This window comes from Salvelinus namaycush, chromosome 4 (genome assembly GCF_016432855.1).
Source record: "Salvelinus namaycush isolate Seneca chromosome 4, SaNama_1.0, whole genome shotgun sequence".
In the NCBI taxonomy this organism is placed as follows: domain Eukaryota; kingdom Metazoa; phylum Chordata; class Actinopteri; order Salmoniformes; family Salmonidae; genus Salvelinus; species Salvelinus namaycush.
In genome coordinates, this window is record NC_052310.1 from 16,127,615 (window position 1) to 16,151,083 (window position 23,469).

The following is a 23,469-nucleotide window of genomic DNA, read 5'->3' on the forward strand; positions in this document are numbered from 1 at the left end:
ACTAATCGTCACGCAATCCCTTCTCAAAGTCCGGGTATGAGTCGAGAAACCTGCTATTTTCCTCAAAAGTACGCAACGTTACGATTCCAAAGCTATACGATATTACATGGAACAAGCTAAGTATCTCACATATCGGAAAATATTTGCAATGTTGTACTTCTTGTTCACGAAATGCATGCTAATGTTGGGTTTTTGAGCTAGCGCCCAATTGACTCCCATTTACTCCTTGAAGGAGAGCTCTCCTTGTCCCAGAATAGCCCAGAATAGGCTGCGCGGCCCATTGACAACGTATGGGTAAAGTATACAATTCCATCTCCTCAAAAGTGTCTCTGGTTCAGGTTCAGCTCAGCTGAGGGGACAAATGCATCAGGCGATATGTCTGGCTCTACATTCCTTCAGAACATACGGGCTTGTAGCAAAGTTATATGTGCGCTTACACGCAACCAGATGGGATCACCTACTGTGCCCCACTACGTCCCCAAAATATGTCAGCTTCAAGTAAAAAGTAAAATGATTCTCATTCCTGTTCAGTGACGTTTTGTTGGATAAATAGTGTGGCTGCAGAAGTCTTCCAGAACCAGGTATGCTCTGGTATTTTAATTGAGCAATATAGGACAACATTCCGCTCTAGCATACCTTTACCCCTATATTCTGTATAGGCTATTGCTGTCTGTCATATAGGCCTAGGGCCCTATGCTATGTTTGTCCATTAATAAAAGCTTTTCACTTTTCCACATGATCGTTTCTTTGAATTCTTTGGCGGTTTGCCCAATGCTTTGGATTTGGTCATGCTATTAGGTCTACTGATTTGTGTTTGTTTTATGTAGTGTGTTGTCCTAGTTTTTTCTAAAGCATTTATATGTGTGTGTTTTCTTCTCTTCTTTTTTAAAATATAGGATGTGTGTGTGCACAGTTAAGCAATAGAAAATTAGAAAAGTAAAAAAGCATGAGAAATAAATTAGATTGATTGAATTCAAGTGATTACTGTAACATACCATAGCTTTTTTAAAATCTGTTCATAATCAGTATTCCCGGAAATGTTGCACAGCACTACGAGTTATTTTCTCTCTTGCTTTAGGTTTCTGCTGAGTAGGAATGATTGTGCCATGGTATTTACTGGTTGATTGAAATACACTATCAGTGTATAGACAGTTTCTATTTCGCAATAATACTAATCTCTTATATTGATGAAAGACATTTACCACAAACAATGGTCCAGAGACCAATATCAAATAGAGGCCAAGCAGTAGCAGCTAATGTATTTATTTATCCTTTGATGAGCAGTGATCTGAATAACAGATAGGCTTGTTACCATATAGACTCTATTTTTACATAGATAATGCAATAATCCATTTAATCATCACTGATATGTCTGCTTTGGTTTTCGACATGAGACAACACATAGTTATCCCATAGTACAGATAGCTTTAAAACTCACACCAATTTATGTAAACTAGTAGAACTGTAAAAGAGTCATACAAATTAGAAAGAAACAAAGACTTAGAAATATATTCGAGATCTATAACCCACATGTGACAGAAAGTGTTAGCAAAGATGGCAGATAAATTAAGATAGTTCAATCAGGCCGTTTACCCTTGAAAAAATGACTTTTCTTGTTGAAAAGTGATATCCCAAGTATTAATACAGTAAAGTACACACACTAAAGGGTAATTATTATTATTATTATTGTTTCTTCTGTAAAATAGTGTTTTTAGACACAATTGCAAACTTCAAGGAGTAGGGCATTCAAGGCTTTGGTTTGATGGTAAATCGTAATGTCATAGGCCTCCCTTTGCTTGAAGAACAATATAATGTTTCTTCAGAGAAAATATATTTGTAGTGATGATGATTTGTAGTTTTTGTAGTGGTTTTTGTAGTGGTGATGTTTTTTTGTTATTGTATTGGAATTTGAAGTGTAATAAAATAAAAATGATAATAATAATAAAGAGGCGAAGCGAGGGACAACTGGGCCAAAAATCTATCTTCTCCCCAAAAATGAAAACAAAAGAGGGGAAATATAGAACAAAAGAGGGAAGGCCCACCCCCACACTTGTGCTATTTCATGATTTACAAGCATTTCTCTACACCCGCAATAACATCTGCTAAACACGTGTATGTGACCAATACAATTTGATTTGAATTTATCTGGACCAGCGATTGAGATGTGCCTTTTGATAAGTAGATCAGATGTTAAATTAGTTGAAAATAAGACTGGCGTGCCACCTATACAGTGCCACCCAGTGGAGACAGTACCACATGTGACATTACACAGAGGTTTCAAACGGAAGTGTGTTGTACCGAAAATGTGGCGCGAGACATAGCCAATGTTGTGTGTACATACACGTTTTTTTTTTAAAGTAAAAACTTAATCTAAAACAGTTCCATCCACTGCATTTATTATACAATTTGGGAACTACGTTGTTTTATGAGACGGGCGGCATAGGAACCGGCGTTCATCAAGGCAAATATGCCCCGTAGACGACAGGTACGAAACATGTAGGTCGGAAGCTAACGTTACGGCGTTAGCTAGCTGGATAAGCTAACTTGACTAGCTATGCTGCTAGCATAACGTTGCTAAAATGTTAGCTAGTTGTTAGCCAGTGGTCTCTATTATGCATTCGAAAGTATGTATCTTTTTTAACTAGCTAGATAACTTAATGCTAACTATCTAGTTAGCTACTGCAGGTAACGGAAGTTAGTAAGCTAAAATGGCCTCTTTTACGCTTTCAAGGTAGATTGCTAGCTAATGCTACAATGGTGTTTTGCTAATGTTGCGTTGCCTATTTGGCTATCTAATGTTAACTGACTAGCTAGCTAGCTATTAAGGCTGTGTTTACATTCAGATTTATAGAGTAATTAGCTAGCTGTATATCTCATTCATGAGAAATGGATACATTTGAAGGAGCGAACGTTAGCAACAATTCTATAACCTAGTTAGAGCCATCACAAGTAAATAGTTAACGTTAGCTAGCTAGATATCGTCTAGTTACCTGGCTAACGCGTTAGCCCTACCAGTCTTACTTTTTTTTCATTCTATCACAGAGTGTGCATTTGGGGAGCGGCTCTGATGGGACTGAAGATTCAGACTCTTCTGCAGAGAGAGAACAGACAAACAGCTCAGAGAGTGATGGAAACATGCCCAAGAGAACACGCCTCACAAGAGCATCTCTACGCCTCAGCCAAAGCTCACAAGGTAAAGAAAGCCATGGGATGGATGCTTTAGTTGTGAATCAAAATCTACATTGCAACTGTAGTAGTTAGGTTAGCGAACAATGAGTCAATCACCTGTATAGGAGAACTTGTGAGGGCTAACAATTGCTAGAATATTTCATTATTTTATCCTACATTGTCACTGTAGTTGAATGTTGTGCTGTTTCTCCCACATGCCAATGTAGACACACCAGATGTGAAGCGAGTCGGCGACCATGACGAGTCTCCCCCATTGACGCCCACAGGCAACGCCCCATCATCTGAGTCTGAGCTGGACATCTCCAGCCCCAACGCCTCCCATGATGAGAGTGTGGCCAAAGACCCCGCCCTCAGAGACTCAGACAAGGACCTCTCCCACCGGCCCAAGCGCCGCCGCTGCCATGAGACCTACAATTTTAATATGAAGTGTCCCACACCGGGATGCAACTCACTGGGTAAGACAAGTGACCATTTGGTTAGTGGCACCACTGCTAGTTTAGTGGATGCTCAACAAGACTTGTCATGATTCTTGTTAAGATTCTTATTATGAAATATCTCTGGTCAATTAATTTAATTATATGTAAACTCATTGCTTTTCTGTCTCTCATGTTCCTTGCAGGACATCTTACAGGGAAACATGAACGCCATTTTGCGGTTTCAGGATGCCCTCTTTACCATAACCTCTCAGCTGACGATTGCAAGGTAAATATGTCATTAAAATATTTGGCATTGCTTATTGAGGTACATTAACTTCATTGTCTAGTACAATGAGAGCTACAGAGAACCAAATGCCCAATACGTTTATTCATCCTTTTTATTGACAGGTGAAAGCAACCACTCGTGAGAAACACGAAGAAGAATCAAAGGTGCAGGAGGAAAGTAACAGACACGCCACACGACATCAGGTAAAATTAATTACATTAATATTGAATACTTTTTAAGGTGATTCATTTGATAATGTAAAAGTAAATAAAGGGCCTCCCGAGTGGTGCAGTGGTCTAGGGCACTGTCTCACAACCGGCCGTGGTCGGGAGTTCCATAGGGTGGCGCACAATTGGCCCAGCGTCGCCCGGATCAAGGAAGGGTTTGGCCCGGGTGGGGCTTCAATTGGCTCACCACGCTCTAGCAACTCCTTCTGGCTGGCCGGGCGCCTGCAGGCTGACCTCGGTTGTCAGGTGAACAGTGTTTCCTCCGACACATTGGTGCCGGCTGGCTTCCGGGTTAAGCAGGCGAGTATTAAGAAGTGCGGTTTGGCTGGTCACGTTTCGGAGGACGCATGATTCGACCTTCGCCTCCCGAGCCCGTTGGGGAGTTGCAGCGATGAGACAAGATCAAAAAAGGGGGTCAAATAAAAAAAAAAAGCTAAAATCACAATGAATTCCTGTTGTGTCCACCAGATGCCCACATCAAAACAGACAAGATACAAAGAGCAGGTGACGGAGATGAGAAAGGGGAGGAACTCTGGGCTTCCCAAGGAGCAGAAGGAGAAATACATGGTGAGACACAGGACAGATCTCCCCCATTCAAATGACTAGAGGGAGAATCATGTTTGCTATGGGGATCCTCTGGCCACTTTGCCCTCCCACCCCTACGGGAGGGCAGCTCCCGATCAGCCCAGTCAAAGCTCTTCTCTGTCTTGGCACCCCAATGGTGGAACAAGCTTACCCCTAATGTCAGGACAGCGGAGTCCCTGCCCATCTTCCGAAAAAGTCTGAAACGCTACCTCTTCAAAGAGTATATTCAATAAAGCCCATTTACTGACACAATCGGCACTCCGTCACCCAACTCTTTTTCTTTCCATCTCGTCTACAGGAGCATCGACAGAGCCACGGCAACACCAGAGAACCTCTTCTGGAGAACATCACTAGTGAATATGACCTGGAGCTTTTCAGAAAAGCCCAGGCACGCGCATCTGAAGATCTGGTAAGACAAAAACCTCAGTGCACCTTCCTCCTTCATGCATAATAAACCAATAGTGATTTAGATTATATTGTAGATAAGATGTTCTTGGTAGTTTAGAAGAATTTCATATTTCTCCTCTCTTGTTTCGCGCTTATTGAAAACGCCACAGGAGAAGCTGCGGATCCAGGGACAGATCACGGAGGGCAGCAACATGATCAAGACTATCCTGTTTGGACGCTACGAGCTGGACACATGGTACCACTCGCCCTACCCCGAGGAGTACGCCCGCCTGGGACGTCTCTACGTCTGCGAGTTCTGCCTCAAGTACATGAAGAGCCAGACCATTCTGAGACGACACATGGTAAGATATACAGTGCCTTCAGAAAGTACCCCTCGACTTAGTTATTCCACATTTTGTTGTTACAGCCCGAATTCAAACTAGATTAAATATATTTTTTTTTCACTCACCCTTCTACACACAATACCCCATAATGACAAAGTGAAAACATGTTTTTAGAAATGTATTGAAAATGAATTACAGAAATATCTCATTTACATAGGTATTCCCACCCCTTTGCTATGCCACGCAAAATGTAGCTCCGGTGCATCCAATTTCCTTTGATCATCCTTGAGCTGTCACTACAACTTGATTGGAGTTCACCTGTGGCCAATTCAGTTGTTTGGACATGATTTAGAAAGAAACACACCTGTCTATATAAAAGGTCCCACAGTTGACTGTGGATGTCAGCAGAAACTTCTCAAGTCCAAAGAACTGTCTGTAGATCTCCGAGATAGAATTGTTGTGAGGCTTGTGTCTGGGGAAGGGTGTAAAACCATTTCTAGTGTTAAAAGTTTTGAAGAGAGCAGTGGTCTCCATCATTGGCAAATTAAAAAAATATGAAACTGCCTAGATCTGGCTGTCAGACCGAACTGGGTAAGAAGGATCTTGGTCATGGAAGTGACCTAGACAGAACTACAGAATTCCTTGGCTGAGATGGGAGAACCGGCCACAAGGACAACGGTCTCTACAGCACTTCGCCAATCTGGGCTTTATGGGAGAGTGGTCAGACGGAAGCCACTCCTGAGAAAAAGGCACATGACAGCATGCATAAGGCAAAATATTCTGTGGTCTGATGAGACAAATTTAACTCTTTAGCCTGAATGCAAAGCGCTATGTCTGGAGAAAAGCAAGCACAGCTCATCACCCAACGGGGAAGAATCATGCTATGTAGGATGCTTTTAGCGTCAGGGACTGGGAGACTGGTAAGGATAGAGGGGAAAATGCTTGGAGCCAAATACAGAAAATTCTTGATGAGAACCTGCTACTTCAGAGTGCAAACGTACTTAAACTGGGGCATAGATTTCACGTTCCAACAGGACAATGACCCCAAAAATACAGCCAAAACACCGCTGGATTGGCTTCAGAACAAGAATGTGAAAGTCGTTGTGTGTTCCAGCCAAAGCCAAAATTTAAATCCCATTGAAAATCTGTGGATAGACTTGGGAGAGGCGATGAACAGCAATCTAGCTTAACAGAGCTTTGAGAAAATCTGCAGATGTTCAAAGATTCTTCCAAATGGTCTACGGTACAACTCCCGCAGCCGCACTCCTTTTGAGGAAAAGTATTTTCTTTTTTATCCTGACAAATGTTGACTCTCCTGAACACCAACACCGGAGTACAATGTTAATGATATAGGGTCCTATCATGGTACAAAAAGAAACATTGTTCTAAGCTCATAGACATAACCAAGACGACTCAAAGCTGGGCTTTATAAATACATTTGATTGAATCGCCACCAAAGGTGCTTTTACCAAGTATTGACTCAGAGGTTTGAATACTTATGTAAATGAGATTTCTGTGTTTCATTTTCAATGCATTTGCAAACATTTCTAAAAACATGTTTTCATTTTGTCGTCATGGGTTATTGTGTATGGATAGGTAAGGGGAACAAAATCGATTTAATCCATTGTGAATTCAGGCTGTAATACAACAAAATGCGGAATAAGTCGAGGGGTATGAATACTTCCTGAAGGCACTGTAGAAAATCCAGTCCTATCACCTCTTAAGATGGGGTTACATGAATCAACTTTCACACAATGTTTGTTGCAAGTGACATCCTCTCAAGCAACTTTTGCTGATACTCGAAGCAACTCAAATGTGATTGAAATTGCATGCAACAGCCAATCAAATGTTAAGCTGCTTTTGTCATATGTTTGGGAATTCTAAACTCACCCAATGTCTTCAATTTCAGCTGAAACTGTTCAGAGAGGCCTTTTTAATGGGGTTTGAATGAGCAAATCAATAGTGTTGTCTCCCTGTGTGTTTGTTAGGCCAAGTGTGTGTGGAAGCATCCGCCCGGAGATGAGGTCTACAGGAAGGGCGCCATCTCTGTCTTTGAGGTGGACGGCAAGAAGAACAAGGTGAGGGGGCCTATACACTTGAACTAACCCTGGACTCGTACACAACAAATGCTTTTTTTCCTGTCTCCATTTTATTCTCCGATCTTAAGAACAAAGAAATAATCATGGTTGAGTTATTACCTTTCGCTTTTGTCATGTCTCACATTTCTTCAGGGACCCTAACCCCAGGGGGGCCTTGCACTCCTATAAAACAAGCTACATAGAATATAAATATATGGTTTTATTGTCACATACACTGGATAGGTGCAGTGAAATGTGTTGTTTTACAGGGTCGGCCATAGTAGTACGGCACGACCTTTCGCCCCTACAATTTAAATACATTTAAATGGTGTGTGGTTTCCTTTTCCAGATCTACTGCCAGAACCTGTGTCTACTCGCCAAGCTCTTCCTGGATCACAAGACGCTGTACTACGACGTGGAACCCTTTCTGTTCTACGTTATGACTGAGGCAGACAACACAGGCTGCCATCTTGTGGGATACTTCTCTAAGGTACCCATCCATTATACTCCGTTCACATTGATAGTGTCTACCATAACTTTTTGATATGGTTTATAACGGAGCTTTTTTTATTTATTATTAGGGACGTCTCTGTCATTACTTTAGTTTTAAAGATGCGATTCAGACGCATGTCCTCTGTTCTTTCAGGAGAAGAACTCTTTCCTCAACTACAATGTCTCCTGCATCCTGACAATGCCTCAGTACATGAGGCAGGGCTTTGGGAAGATGCTGATTGACTTCAGTAAGTATAGACTAGCTCTGTTTTCCCCTTGTTAGATTGGCTACTGAAACTACAGCCAGGTGGCATTTCGAGATGCTGATTTATTTTGTTATGCCTCTCCGGAATGACAACAGAGTCTTGCTGGTCAAAAATTGCTTTTAATGTCCTGAAAGCGACTTCTTTATGTGTTGTCATTACGTGGTTATTGCAGTAGAAACTACAGTTCATTTAGCAGTTTTTATGCTTTTCTCCACCAGGTCTCATTGCTATGTAAGTGCAGTCCATTTCATTACTTATTAGAACTGCTAGTGACCACCCTGCCGGCTCTCTCCTCTTTCTGTAGGCTACCTGCTGTCCAAGGTGGAGGAGAAGGTGGGCTCCCCAGAGCGGCCCCTCTCGGACCTGGGCCTCATCAGCTACCGTAGCTACTGGAAAGAGGTGCTGCTGCGTTACATGTACAACTTCCAGGGCAAGGAGATCTCCATCAAAGGTGACAGAGGACTTTACAAAGAACTGATGACTACATTTTTGCAAATATGTTTTGGTGCTTAATGCCGCTATTGACTGTTGAGAAAATATTTTGAAACAATCTGCAATTAGTTTAGGGTCAAGGTGAGTGTTTAAAATTACCCTGGTAAATTATGTAGCTTGTTCCGGTCACACACACACCAGACACTCACACACAATGTCCAAAGTGTCCTCTTTAAATTTCTCCCATGGTTAAGCATACGCATTTTTTCCCCATTTCGAAACATTTTAATTTGGGCCTGTCCATATAGGCTAATTATCCTCTCATAATTAATTAGCCCATAGGTGGAGCATCAAACTGCTTAACGAACATGCACTAAGCATTAAACCTGAGAAGGCTACCCTTGATTTATCACTATTTGTCATGTATTCGCTGTAGCTTGTGTGTTTACAGCCCTATCAATCTGTTTTATGGTTGTCAAGTCTGTAAGTGTTGATGATTTAATGTTGTTAATTATTTAGCTACTTCAGGTTAGCCTCAGTTTCACTTGAACATGTGAGATGATTTTTCTACCAAGCATTTGAATGATTAGGAACAGCGCGATTCAGTATTTTGAATGAGTGTGTGAAGAGCTGTGTGTTGTACTCGTGTGTGTTCAGAGATCAGCCAGGAGACCGCGGTGAACCCAGTGGACATTGTCAGCACCCTGCAGTCACTGCAGATGCTTAAGTACTGGAAGGGAAAGCACCTCGTCTTGAAGAGACAGGTAAGTGTCCCCTTCATGAAGGTGTGTGTCATGACAATATCAACATCGGTTAACCCTTTATACTCTGATCCCATGTACGGGATCAAAAATGGGAGATTTGGTCACTGATAAGAGATTAAATTGGAACGTGGTGGCTGTACAGTAACATACTATATACATTACATCAGAACTCTGGGTGTCCGCTTTACGGTGTATAGCTTTCAACTGACAGGTGTTCTAAAAGGGACTACCACCATCTAGCTACAACTGTGCTCTGTTCAGTTCCTCCAAAGGCACAGCCAGGAAAGCAAAAAAAAAATTAAAAAAAATAAACTAATAGTTGAAAGCTCTACCGCCTGAGTCCTACGTGTATTGAAATGACTGTGCACACTTTGGAGTGGCCACTTGAAGACACCAGACAGACCTCTCACTCAAACCCCTGTAATGTTATCTTATTTTGTATCTACCCCAGATTTTGCAGGAATATTCTTATATATTATTGAATCTATTCAGTGTTTTAGTATTGCCCGGTTTTCTGTTAGCGAAAAAATGGCTGCAAAAAGTACAGTGACAGTAAACTGCACATAAAATCAACAGTGTAATGTTTGAATTCGGTTCCTGTCTCAGGTGAACTGTTTTTTCAGATAATTCTCCAAAGTGTTCCTTTTCAATTGCAAAAAGGTGATTATGCATATCCTTCAAAGATTTTTTTTTTTTAATCATTTCAGTTGGGGCCTATCCCCCATCACGTACCCAACAGTGTGTGACATCAGTGTGTGACCTCACAATATCCCATTCAGGCCAGTTTGTCAGTTAATACCCTAGACTAGGCACCTAAAAGCTGTGAAGGAGGAGTTCTGTGAACATTTGAGATATCCTTGATTTTGCACTGTATGTCATGTATTTACTGTAGCTCGTGTGTATGTAGCCCTGTCCATCTGTTTTATGTGGTTGTCATCTGCAGTGGGTATCATAAGTATTCACCGCCTTGGATTTCTTCACATTTTGTGTTGCAAAGTGTGATGTAATTGTAAAAAAAAAAAAATGTCGACGATTTACACAATGCTAATGTCAGTGGAAGAACATTTTTATATATACACTACCGGTCAAAAGTTTTAGAACACCTACGCATTCAAGGGTTTTTCTTTATTTTTACTATATTTTCTACGTTGTAAAATAATAGTGAAGACATCAAAACTATGAAATAACACATATGGAATCATGTAGTAACCAAATAAGTGTTAAACAAATGAAAATATATTTTATATTTGATATTATTCAAATAGCCACCCTTTGCCTTGATGAAAGCTTTGCACACTCTTGGCATTCTCTCAACCTGCTTCATGAGGTAGTCGCCTGAAATGCATTTCAATTAACAGGTGTGCCTTGTTAATTTGTGTAATTTCTTTCCTGCTTAATGCATTTGAGCCAATCAGTTGTGTTGTGACAAGATAGCCCTATTTGGTAAAAGACCAAGTCCATATTATGGCAAGAACTGCTCAAATAAGAAAAGAGAAATGACAGTCCATTACTTCAAGACATGAAGGTTAGGAAATTTCTTCAAGTGCAGTCGCAAAAACCATCAAGCGCCATGATGAAACTGGCTCTCATGAGGACCGCCACAGGAAAGGAAGACCCAGAGTTACCTCTGCTGCAGAGGACAAGTTCATTAGAGTTAACTGTACCTCTGATTGCAGCCCAAATAAATGTTCAGAGTTCAAGTAACAAACACATCTCTCCACATCAACTGTTCAGAAGAGACTGTGTGAAAAAGGACTTTATGGTCGAATTGCTTCAAAGAAACCACCACTAAAGGACACCAATAAGAAGAAGAGACTTGCTTGGGCCAAGAAACACGAGCAATGGACATTAGACCGGTGGAAATCTGTCCTTTGGTCTGATGAGTCCAAATATTTGAGATTTTTGGTTCCAACCGCCGTGTCTTTGTGAGATGCAGAGTAGGTAAATGGATGATCTCCACATGTGTGGTTCCCACTGTGAAGCATGGAGAAGGAGGTATGGTGGTGCTTTGCTGGTGACGCTCTGTGATTTATTTAGAATTCAAGGCACACTTAACCAGCATGGTTACCACAGCATTCTGCAGTGATACGTCATCCCATCTGGTTTGTTCTTAGTGGGACTATCATTTGTTTTTCAACAAGACAATGACCCAAAACACACCTCCAGGCTGTGTAAGGGCTATTTGACCAAGAACGAGAGTGATGGAGTGCTGCATCAGATGATCTGGCCTCCACAATCACTCGACCTCAACCCAATTGAGATGGTTTGGGATGAGTCGGACCGCAGAGTGAAGGAAAAGCAGCCAACAAGTGCTCAGCATATGTGGGAACTCCAAGACTGTTGGAAAAACATTCCTCATGAAGCTGATTGAGAGAATGCCAAGAGTGTGCAAAGCTGTCATCAAGGCAAAGGGTGGCTACTTTGAAGATTCTCATATTTTGATTGGTTTTAACACTTTTTTTGGTTACTACATGATTCCATGTGTTATTTCATAGTTTATGATGTAGAAAAAAGTAAAAATAAAGATGTAACCTTCAATGAGTATGTGTGTCCAAACTTTTGACTGGTACTGTATATATTTTTTATATTAACGAAGAATAAAACACTAATATACTGTACCTATAAGTATTGAACCCCCTGAGTCAATTCACGTTAGTAACACCTTTGGCAGCGATTTATAGCTGTGTGTCTTCTTGGGTCAGTCTCTAAGAGCTTTGCACACCTGGATTGTGCAATATTTGCCCACTTATTATTTTTAATTCTTCATGCTGTGTCAACTGTAACTTGGCCACTCAAGAACATTCACTGTTTTCATGGTAAGCAACTCTAGTATATATTTTGCCTTGTGTTGTAGGTTTAGGTTATTGTTCTGCTGAAAGGTGAATTCCTCTCCCAGTGTCTGGTGTAAAGCAGACTGAAGCGGGTTCTCTTTTAAGATATTGCCTGTGCTTAGCTCCATCCCATTTCTTTTTTCACAAAAACCTCCCCAGTCTTTGCCGATTTCAAGAATACCCATAACATGATGCAGCGGCCACCATGCTTGAAAATAAGGAGGCAGTTACTCGGTGACGTGTTGGATTGGCCCCAAACATAAGGCTTTGTATTTAGGCCAAAAACTGTATTCCTTTGCCGTATTACTTTATTGTATTGTATACAGGATGCATGTTTTGGAATATTTTTGTTCTGTTTATTTGTGTTCTTCTTTTCTCTGTCATGTAGGTCATTATTGTGGAGTCACTACAATGTTGTTGACCCATCCTCAGTTTTCTCCCATCACAGCCATTGAACCCCGTAACTGTTTTAAAATCACCAATGTCCTCATGGTGACATCCCCTGAGCAGTTTCCTTCCTGTTCTGTAGCTCAATTCAGAAGGACGATTATCTTTGTTTCTGGGTGGCTTAATACATCATCCACAGCATAATTATTAACGTGACCATGCTTAAAGTGATATTCAATGTCTGATTTGTTATTGTTACCCATCTACCAATCATGGCCCTTAGAGGCTTTCGAAATGCTCACTGGTCTTTGTAGTTAAATCTCTGCTTTAAATTCAATACGTGACTAAGAGACCTAACACATGAATGGGGGACAGTGGAAGGGGTAGTCATTCCAAAATAATTTCAACCCCTTGTGGTTTGTTAAGCCAAGTTTTACTCCTGAACTAATTTAGGCTTGCCTAAAGAGGTGAATACCTGACCTATATTTGAGTAATTTTGTGTATATATATATATATTTTTTTACTTTGACATTATGGATTGTTTTGTGTAGGTCACTAACAAAATCACAATTCAATCTATTCCATTCCCACATTGTAACGCAACAAAATGTGAAAAAATCCAAGGGGGTGAATACTTATTATACCCACTGTATGTTATATCTGTAAATGTTGATCATTTTATGTCTTTGACTCGGTGCTCTTGAATGCGAGGCAAATTCCTCAAGGGCCAATAAATGAATTGAACTGAACTCTCCCTCACAGGACCTGATCGATGAGTGGAAAGCCAAGGAGACCAAAAGAGGCAGCAACAACAAAACCATCGACCCCAGCTCGCTTAAATGGACCCCACCCAAAGGGACATAGGCTATAGGCTCACACGTGAGCCACTTAATAAACTTGACTTTCTTCTACCACACCTGCCGGGATAGGAGTCCTATCAATACCACAGTGATCTTTCTTCTACCACACCTGCCGGGATAGGAGTCCTATCAATACCACAGTGATCTTTCTTCTACCACACCTGCCGGGATAGGAGTCCTATCAATACCACAGTGATCTTTCTTCTACCACACCTGCCGGGATAGGAGTCCTATCAATACCACAGTGATCTTTCTTCTACCACACCTGCCGGGATAGGAGTCCTGTCAATACCACAGTGATCTTCTATCCCTAAACCCATCCTGTAGCTGCCCCTTACTTGTTCTTTTGTGTCTGGAGGAACTCCCTTCCCTTTTTACATTTCGACCTGTATTTATATTTTAGTAATATGTCACCATGTCACCATTCAATCAATTCTTGGCTGAAATATTGTTAAACAATGAAGGTTACAGAATTTGAGTTGATGACTTGTTTTAAAAGATCCACTTAAAGATGAGCTATGAATGTAGATACATCTTGTCTGAGCTCTGACACTAGTGGATCACATGAGTGTTTTTGCTTCTTTGTCCACAAAAAAATATGTAGCTCTGACCGGCTGCAGCGTTCCTGGCTATTTTATTTCATTCAACACAGTTGCGGTTGTTTGCGGAGACGAGTACATTTTTTGGGATAAAATATACAATAATCATCAGCATGAACTTTGATACCTTTAGATATAGCATTTTGTTTCTTACAAGTATGAGATACAGTTTCGTTTTGTATGGTAGTCCTTTTTGAGTCGATATCAAAATTGTATAGGTCATGAAAACAACATTTTTTTTCTAGCTTTAGTAATATTGGAGTTGGTCCCATTCCTCTTGTGAATCTGCCAAATGAAGAAATAAAAATATTACATACAAGTTCAAATGTTTGGTTTGCATTTAGTCAACACGAATACAAGTTTTGCATGTATGTTTTTAAATTGCACAGTAAAACTTGTATTACATTTTACAAACTGTACATTACAATGTTACAAAGTGCTCTCTGGTTTTAACCGTAACATCAATGTATACGACAGACCTGGTTGTGTGTCTGATCCCTCAGCGACATCGACCGCAGTGCTTGGAGCATCTGGAATGATCCTCGTGAACGATTCTGCAGCGCAAAACATTGCATTTGGTTATGACACACGACTGCAATTGTTGATACCTGTTTTAAATTTTACTTCACTCTGCTGTGTGTTTTGTCCAAAAAAATGAATGCCTTGACATTTCAAATAATATAAATCAATAATATAAATCATAAAAGCAGACACTTTTATCCAAAGCGTTTTAGTCATCCGTGTATACATTTTTTACGTATGGGGGCGTCCTGGGAATTGAACCCACACTGCAAGAGCCATACTCTACCAACTGAGCTACAGAGGATTTTATCTGAAGTGTAATAATTCTTACCCCCACTTAGTGCTCTTCTTCCCATAAGTCCAACAAACATATCCCCTTTGTTTCCTGTTGAAGACATCCCCAGGAAAGAGTCATTTAAAAGGAGATACGTATTTTTTCCTCATGTTAAATGTAAAACATGTTTTAAATCCATATAATGCAGAAAATTTGCTCGTTGTTGTGTTATGATTTTTGATACTGAATAATCTACTATATAGTATATGGACCAGAGTGTACTGTACAGACTACCACTATTCTAAAAAGTATTTTTTTTGTTAGTCCAGTGTGCTATACTCACGTTTTCTATCCACTTTAATAGGCTGCGGCTGATCGTCTGTAATTAAAGGGACCTGATAAGCACTCATGTATTTGAGTTCAAAATATTTGCTTTTCTTGTCAATTAGATATAATACGTACTCAACATGCAGTACGCATCATACAATTTTGTTTTCTAGTCTACCTCCTTCAAGATCCCTTTCAAGTCTTTCATTCTTGTTATGGACAGGCAGAACGTTATAGTGCTTACCTGAGCGTTTGCCCATGAGCCCGTAGAACTGACGGGCTTTGGATCTCTTTATCAGACTAGCCACTTGGCTGGACAACCTCTCTTCCAGTGGCTCATCCTGGGGAAAGGATTAAAGAGATTTCTTTTTCACAACATTTTTTCCCTTGATTTATTTGTGAAAAAGAAGTGTTCAATTGTGACAATTATTACTCCCAAATGTTTTTTGTTCTTGGTTCAAATCAGGATACTAATTATACAAACGCATCTTGATAATAGAAATCCAAATGTTCCACTTACCTGCCAGTCTTTGGATACCCAGTGTTCCTTGTCAACACTAAACGACAATCCTTGACATGTATACACCAGTGCAAACAGGGTAACTATTACCAGCTGGAATTTCAAGATATCCATTGAATGTAATGATACTAGGCAAAACTATATTCAAATAAGACTTTTTTTCTTCTTTTCTTTTACTTCAGAAGTATATATCTGCACGAAATAATGATAGTTGGCTGCTGAGTGAGCTCAGAGAAGGTCTGCTATCTTCTCTGATGGATTGTGGACTGAGTCTATTCCCTGTCGGTCTGATCCTGCACTGAATACAACATTCATTTTATAATGCAGTACCCCATACAACCTCATGTTCCCTCCCCTCTGGACGCCATCAAATCATCAAGCTCATACTATTATTATGCAACGTTTAACAAATATGACGTGTTTTTCACATCATGCAGAGAGATGCATGAAATATATTTTTGGGTACTTGTAGTATACAGGTACATCATTAAGTAAACAAAATATAGGTGAGGTGAATGCAACAAGCTGTAGTCCAGTTTGAGCACTTGGGCTGATGATATCTGCATAATGCCCAATATCCAATTTACAGAAAGGGCCATTGTGCTTGTACTTTATAATCCTTGGTTTGCTTTAAAGGTTTAACCTGGTGCTCACCTCGTTTCCTTGGGTTTGATTGGGATCTGAGTTTAATTTGTGTAAGTGATTTGCCTTATATTTCCTAGAATGTGCTGTGTGGAAAGCACTATCTGATCTGTATGTATGTGATTCACAGTTAAATATTAGCATTTTTTTTATTTGGTTCTGTAATTTCCATGTTTGTCAAACCTACAACCAGAACTCTATATTTGCCAGAAACGTGAGTCAGCAGCCTCATGTTTGACCTTCTGATCTTTGATGCGAGGGCGCTTAAACTGCCGCCTGACATCTTTGAACAATGTCTTGTTAATAATGGCTTCTGTTGCGCAGTCAGTGTTTGCCTGTTCATCAATTGACTCAGTGAATCATACCTAGGACAGGTCAGCCCAATATAGACCTCATAAGGTTAAAAAACCAACATAAAAACAAACCAAGTGGATAGCTAAATGGCTCGTTCAATCATCTGAACTTGAAGCCGTATGTCTTGAGAAAGCAGTGTGCACCATGGTATAGTATCGTGAGTGATCGGGTTGGATACTGCTCTGGGACCGTGTCTCATGTCAGCCAAAGTGGGTTCAGCTGAGATGAACAGAGCACCAGAGAATCGGACGCTCTCATATGGGTTCTACACTTCAATAATAAGCCACATTTTAGTGACCTACTTCAGGCTTTTCTTGAGAGAGATGGCTATAGCGAGCAGATGGTTTTTCCTTACAGCACTGAGGGTAGTGTGATGTCCAGCTGAGAGCGACGCTCTCGAACCACAATGTCATGTTGTGCTGGAACAGCTGAAATGTTTTTTTATATATTTATTTTTGAGACACAAATCGACTAATAATTGTTTTAAAAAAGCCATCCATTTATCTCTAGAGGATAATTAGTGTAACAAAGCCTTTTATATGATATTTGGTTGACGTTAATAACTGCTTAGTCATTCAAATGCTTGTGGTTTTACTTCAATCATATAACCTTTTCATTATTAGCAATACATTTTTTCCAGTATAATCCGGCTACAAAATGTTTTCAAGGAGCAATTACTTGTCAATCGGGTGTTCTAAGGATGTCCTCTTGAAATGTGGGCAACACACACATCAAATGCTTGGAACTCTGCACAGGTGCTCCACAAAGCAAGGAAAACAGGGCAATTTGAGCTGAAAGGCAATTACACCAGAACAACCCTCGTGTCCTGTTCCCACAGACGCGACGGCTAACGCTGAGTGGCAAATCAAAAGGAATCGGAGGACCTTCATTTGCATGTGAAATGGCTTCCTACTTCCTATGATGACTTGGCCGTTATATTTCCATGTTACACAGAGTGAACCAGTGGCAGTCGAACAACCCCAGCCTTCCACTGGGGATTGATTTTGACTTGACATGGATCACTGCATTCCTTCTATTCACGCTTTTTTAAAGAAATCGTGTCATTACAATTTCGGAAACTCAATGGGATGTCGACATGGTAATTCACCCGTTTGCTGCGTTGCCTCTGTGTCATTTGAATGTCTTCTCATCTAACGGTAAGGGTGACATTTTCCGTCAGGCGCACCGCTGCACTACTCTATGAACATGGCCACGTCATGCTACTTCAAAGTCCAATCATGTCCCTACAATAACCATGTTCAGAATGTCCTGGGTACAGTACTCTCCAACAGAAAGTCAACGGGAGGCTGCTATCTTCACTACGTTCATAGCTGCCGAACTTCTCAATGAAAAGGGAGGGATGCAGTGCTATTGGACTTTGCTCCGTAGAGAAAGGATCCGATTTCAAGTATAATGTATTGCCTTGGAACCCCTTGAACCCAGTTACTTAGCTGCAAAACTGTTACTTTTGCCTCAAAAGACTTTCTTGGTGGTCTGAGACTCGCCCAATACTAGAGATATTCTGACATCTTTACACGCCTGAAATATGGGAGGATTCTTCAGTGCCTGTGTTGATATGAAGTATATCTGCTTTGACAAGTACAGTAGGAACAGTCTGTGCTCTCTTGGAATTGGTTCTCTTTCAAAGATTTTTGTTCTTGATTGGTTGCATCCTTCACCATGTACATGGACTAAGTAATGGGACATGCCAAATTGATTTGTACCCGGTAATGGCCTCCAATAGTCCTCTGGAAGTAGGCTATTATTACATTTGAGCCCTCTTTGCAAAAATGTGACTTGTGCGTTCCTGACTTCATTCGAACTTATTGCTTTCTTTTGATGATGTGGGGGTTGTACATTCAATGATTACTTTGAGAATTGATTTTTAACCAACCAGTGGAATAGTCCCAGAATGGCAAACTCTGCTCAACCTGCACGCTGCCAACCCATATGGGTAGACCAAGGTATCATATACTAAACCTGTACTTATGTCACAGGTGTGACTCATTTGCAATGTTTAATCTAACAAGTATTTTTATTGGTTCATTGCCTGGCCATGTGACTTAAGCTGCATGTATTTAAACCCACCTGTTTTGTGCTTCTTAGTGGCTGTCAACAGGAAGTGATGCAGTCTGTAGGCATGGTGGAACTTTTGAGAAGAGCATGTAATGGCTTTGTTTAGTGAGAGAAGATGGCTAAAATGGAGTATGATAAAATAGAATGTATGAAGAAATGGTTGCCTGCCTGCTGGACTGTGTCACTTCCTCTGCCTCTTTTTGTTTGGTTTGTGTTGGTTTGTTGTATTTTAAATAGCATGGCTTGTAAAGCTAAAAGAATAAGAAAATGACACGAAGTGTGGACATGATTTATGGAACTGGAATGTGAACTGAGAACGTGTCTGAACTTTGATTTCAACTTGTGGAGAAAACTATGCCTTAAGGAAATAAATGTTAACTTCCCTTTTTTGTTGTCTGCCTCTGCTTCCACTCTGCTTGCTCAACCCAGACCTAGAAACTGTCACGTTCGACCCCGTGACACTTGCATCTAGAAGGCGCTGTACATTCTCCAAAACAGAGGCCTCTACCAACCAACCTGTGATATACGACACCAAATGTCTGAGTTGTGGCCTGTAATCTGGTGTTGACAGGTACTGTGTGTTATCAGATGGGCAGGCTGCCACAGATCGTAACATGTGAGTTTAGTCAGGACGCAGCCTATCCTCACCTCCCATTGGTTTGACAGAGCTGCTTTAATGGCCCCTAAGGCTCGTTGTCTTTATTCCTCATTGATTATCTTAGCACAATCCGGGGTTCATCTTAACAGGAACAAATGAGTAGGGATGGCTTAGTGGACTACTGAGGTGAGAAATGTTTATGAATGGATTTCAACTAGTGTTACCTATATCACACTGTGTTCAAATATTGTTCTATGTAACAAACTGACAATCTAGACTGCTTTGTGTATTTCAAGACTAGACAACTTTTTTTTCTGTGCTAGCTTGTTAACAGATCAAATCCTGATTAAATGACGACACCCGCTTGCCTGTTTCGTTTTCAAAATGCGGCAGGGTTACAACTTGTCACGCTGGCTCTTGTGGAATGTAGCCTTCTGTTCAGTAGGCCTGACATTATTTCAAGTGGTCTTAGATAAAGTTCCTGTTTTAGTGGGGTAAATTATTAGGTTTAGGGTTTAATCAAATCAGACTTTATTTGTCACATGCGCCGAATACAAAAAGTGTAGACTTTACTGTGAAATGCTTACTCGCAAGCCTTTAACCAACAGTGCAATTCAAGAAGAGTTAAGAAAATATTTACCAAGTAGACTAAAATAAAAAGTAACACAATAAGAATAACAATAATGAGGCTATATACAGGGGGCACCGGTACCGGGTCAGTGTGTGGGGGTACAGGTTAGTTGAGGTAATTTGTACATGTAAGTGGGGGTGAAGTGACTATGCATAGATAATAAACAACGAGTAGCAGCAGTGTACAAAAGGGAGGAGGGGGGGTCAATGTAAATAGTCCGGTGGCGATTTTAGCTGTTGAGGAGCATCTTGGTCCTAGACTTGGCGCTCTGATACAGCTTGCCGTGCGGGAGCAGAGAAAACAGTCTATAACTTGGGAGAATGGAATGGACAATTTTATGGGCTTGGATGGCAGGAAGCTTGGTCCCAGTGATGTACTGGGCCGTTTGCACTACCCTCTGTAGCGCCTTACGGTCAGAGTCCGAGCAGTTGCCATACCAGGCGGTGATGCAACCGGTCAGGATGCTCTCGATGGTGCAGCTGTAGAACCTTTTGAAGATCTGGGGACACATGCCAAATCTTTTCAGTCTCCTGAGGGGGAATAGGTTTTGTTGTGCCCTCTTCATGACTGTCTTGGTATGTTTGGACCATGATAGTTCGTTGGTGATGTGGAAACCAAGGAACTTGAAACTCTCGACCCGCTCCACTACAGCCCCGTTGATGTTAATGTGGGCCTGTTCGGCCCGCCTTTTCCTGTAGTCCACGATCAGCTCCTTAGTCTTGCTCACATTGAGGGAGAGGTTGTTGTCCTGGCACCACACTACCAGTTCTGTGACCTCCTCCCTCTAGGCTGGCTCATTGTTGTTGGTGATCAGGCCTACCACTGCTTTGTCGTCAGCAAACTTAGTGATGGTTTAATAGTCACATGTACAGGGTTGCAGATGTAACTATATGGTACAGTGAAATTAAGCTCAGAGTTCCAACAATGCAGGACAAAGTGAAATAATAAAACAAACAGTTAGTGAGAGTGCCAAACTGACCTTGGATCAGCATAAAAACACATCTTCCATGCGCATTATAACCAAAAACATCACACAAAAACAATATGTATAATAATAACTTTGGTCCGGCTTATATTCTCTGATATCATTTTTTTTTAAGATAACATGTTGCAGAATTGTTGTAATTGTTAGCTTGGGCAATAACTTCAAATCAACAAACATACACTATAGTTAGGCCTATATGATGGTTCAATCTCGTTAACAGACATTGTGCATTTTCAAATCGATCTGGATTCTTGAACCGTCAGAACGCACCCTGACACGAATGTACAATACCACTGTGATTCCCTGTCATAGGCTCAATAAAAAAAATCTATGTGAGATTAGTGGGGACAAAAATAGCTGGGAAGTTGAGTTGCTCCGTATTTGATTTGACGGCTCAGAAAGGAAGCAGAGAAAGGGAATGACGTAGCTAACCTGTTAAGAGACTTAGCTACAGTATAAATGAAGTGGAAATGTATAGTTAGTGAGCTCTTTTGTCTTACGTAGCCACAAGCTCATTTTGACATTCTCATTGATCTTTTATGTCAAAATGTTTTCCTCATTGCAATGGGCACTTCCTGTTTTCTGTGGCAGCCCAAACTTAATTCAGAATGAGGGACCTTGAACATCAGGCTTCCAGCGATTTGACCAAAAACCTCAGTCAACCCCCAACCTTAGCCATCGATACTATTGATCTCTCCAACCTGCAAGTCACATTCACTCTCTTTGTTACAGCTCCTTGCTCTATACCCTGATGCTACAGTATGTGAAATGACTAGTGCAGGGACCTCTTCCTTCTCTCTGGCTCGTATCTTTTAGCAACCCTGAGGTCTGCGACGAGGTCGTAAGAATTCTGACGAGCATTTCCCAGAGCTTAACCTTCCATCCTTACTCCAAGCTGTGCTGTTCCTCTAATGTGGTGGTGAACATCTTGTCGAGGCTGCTTCAGGCCCTGTGGCCCTACCAGATGAAAGGCCCCTGTGACTGGCCCTGAGTGATCTGGCTGTCACCATGGTGAAGGCAGTGGTGGAGAACTTCTAACAGGTCTGAAGGCCCCTCCTGCACCTCAGGTCTATTACTCCCGTTCCACTGGTGTCAGGATGGTCCACTCACTCAACCATAAGATCCAGCGCCTAGGCAGCCCAGAGAACCTGAAGAGGACTCTTTTCATCCAAAGTCTCTCTCTGATCAGCACCGACATTGTAGCTGTGACCACTAAAGTCCAGAGACTGTTTGAAGCGCCCACTGATTATATTACATTCAGCTCTATTCATGGTTGGTTATCAGAGGCCAAAGCAGTGGCCAATTGGAACGAGGTTCCTCCAAAGTGCCCTGACCAGCTGGTGATCCCATCAGAGCTCCTGAGGACCAGCTTTGGTCTGACAACCATCCTAATCTATGGTGGGACACTGGAGAAAGGCATCATCAACCTTCATGACCGGCCCCTCACAGATGACATCATCAACCAGCTTTTGCTGTGTGGGGGGTCAGTTATGAAGAAGAAGCGGAAAGCCAACTGGCATCTGGGCTGGGACCAGATCCTTGAGATGACAAACATCCATACCGACCTTCACTATGGTGGCACAGAGAAGATCTTAAAGTTTGCCACAACTTACAGCACCACCATGCTAACGAGGCACATGGTTCATCTTGTGGTTGAAGAAATTAAGAAGGCCAAGGACTCTTCGAACAACAAAAAAGTTGGTAATGATGAATACCATGGAGGTGAGCTTGGTCATGTACACTATGTATGCCCGGCACTGCGCCCTCCACCAGGCTTTGCCCCCGGCACAGGCCGTTCTGAGGCAAATTGTCGTCCGATTCCTGGAGAAGCTCTCTCCTCCTGCACCAAACGACAAAGTGTCAACGTCCTTCCCTTTGGCCAAGCAGTTCTGCACGCTGGTTCAGACAGTCATTGACAGATCCCACAGTCATTGACAGATCCACAGAGCTGGAGAAGTGTACTGACTCTGACAGTAAGAGCTACTGGGAGTACCTGAAGTGTGTCAACTATCACCCACTCCAGTGGTCTGGGAATTGAAGCCTTCTCTGGGGATGAGGAGAGATGTTTAATGGTGGCCAACATGATGGTCGAGAAACGTCTGGCTGACATCGAGCCCCAGCTGTGACACTTTGATCTGAACCCATCCAGTAAGAGACAGAAGGAGAGCAAGGTGATTGAATCGAACACCAGCTCCAAAGACCATTGAGGTGAGCAACACAACTTTTTTGAGTTCTCAAACTTTTATAGAAATGATCACTATTAGTAAATTGGTTGTAAAAAATGGTATTGTGTCTTTTCTGCTTTCAGTCTGTTGTGCGCGTGAATACTCCTGTGTCAACTAACCTGCTGACAACACCACCTGAGACTCCTGGGTCAACTCCACTGAGCACGGCCTC

General features: G+C 41.4%; 1 protein-coding gene across 6 annotated transcripts; it reads left to right on the plus strand.

The window, feature by feature from the left end:
• Positions 1–9: 9 nt before the first annotated feature.
• Positions 10–14,464, plus strand: LOC120046230 (histone acetyltransferase KAT7-like). Of its 6 annotated transcripts, XR_005476784.1 has the most exons (15): positions 1,056–2,485; positions 3,043–3,193; positions 3,396–3,644; positions 3,809–3,891; positions 4,014–4,094; positions 4,587–4,685; positions 5,002–5,112; positions 5,249–5,452; positions 7,423–7,512; positions 7,862–8,002; positions 8,159–8,252; positions 8,575–8,721; positions 9,360–9,466; positions 13,447–13,613; positions 13,666–14,464. XR_005476784.1 is itself a non-coding variant. In XM_038991291.1 (14 exons), the coding sequence occupies exons 2-14, from the start codon at positions 3,136–3,138 to the stop codon at positions 13,546–13,548; spliced, it is 1,566 nt and encodes a 521-aa protein (XP_038847219.1). In that variant the 5' UTR covers positions 10–294; positions 3,043–3,135; the 3' UTR covers positions 13,549–14,464. The 6 variants fall into 6 exon arrangements, 5 of the variants coding, with proteins under 5 accessions (XP_038847219.1, XP_038847218.1, XP_038847213.1 ...); XM_038991291.1 differs by lacking the exon at positions 1,056–2,485 and adding an exon at positions 10–294 and having other exon boundaries at positions 13,447–14,464; XM_038991285.1 differs by having other exon boundaries at positions 1,057–2,485; positions 13,447–14,464.
• Positions 14,465–23,469: the final 9,005 nt, after the last annotated feature.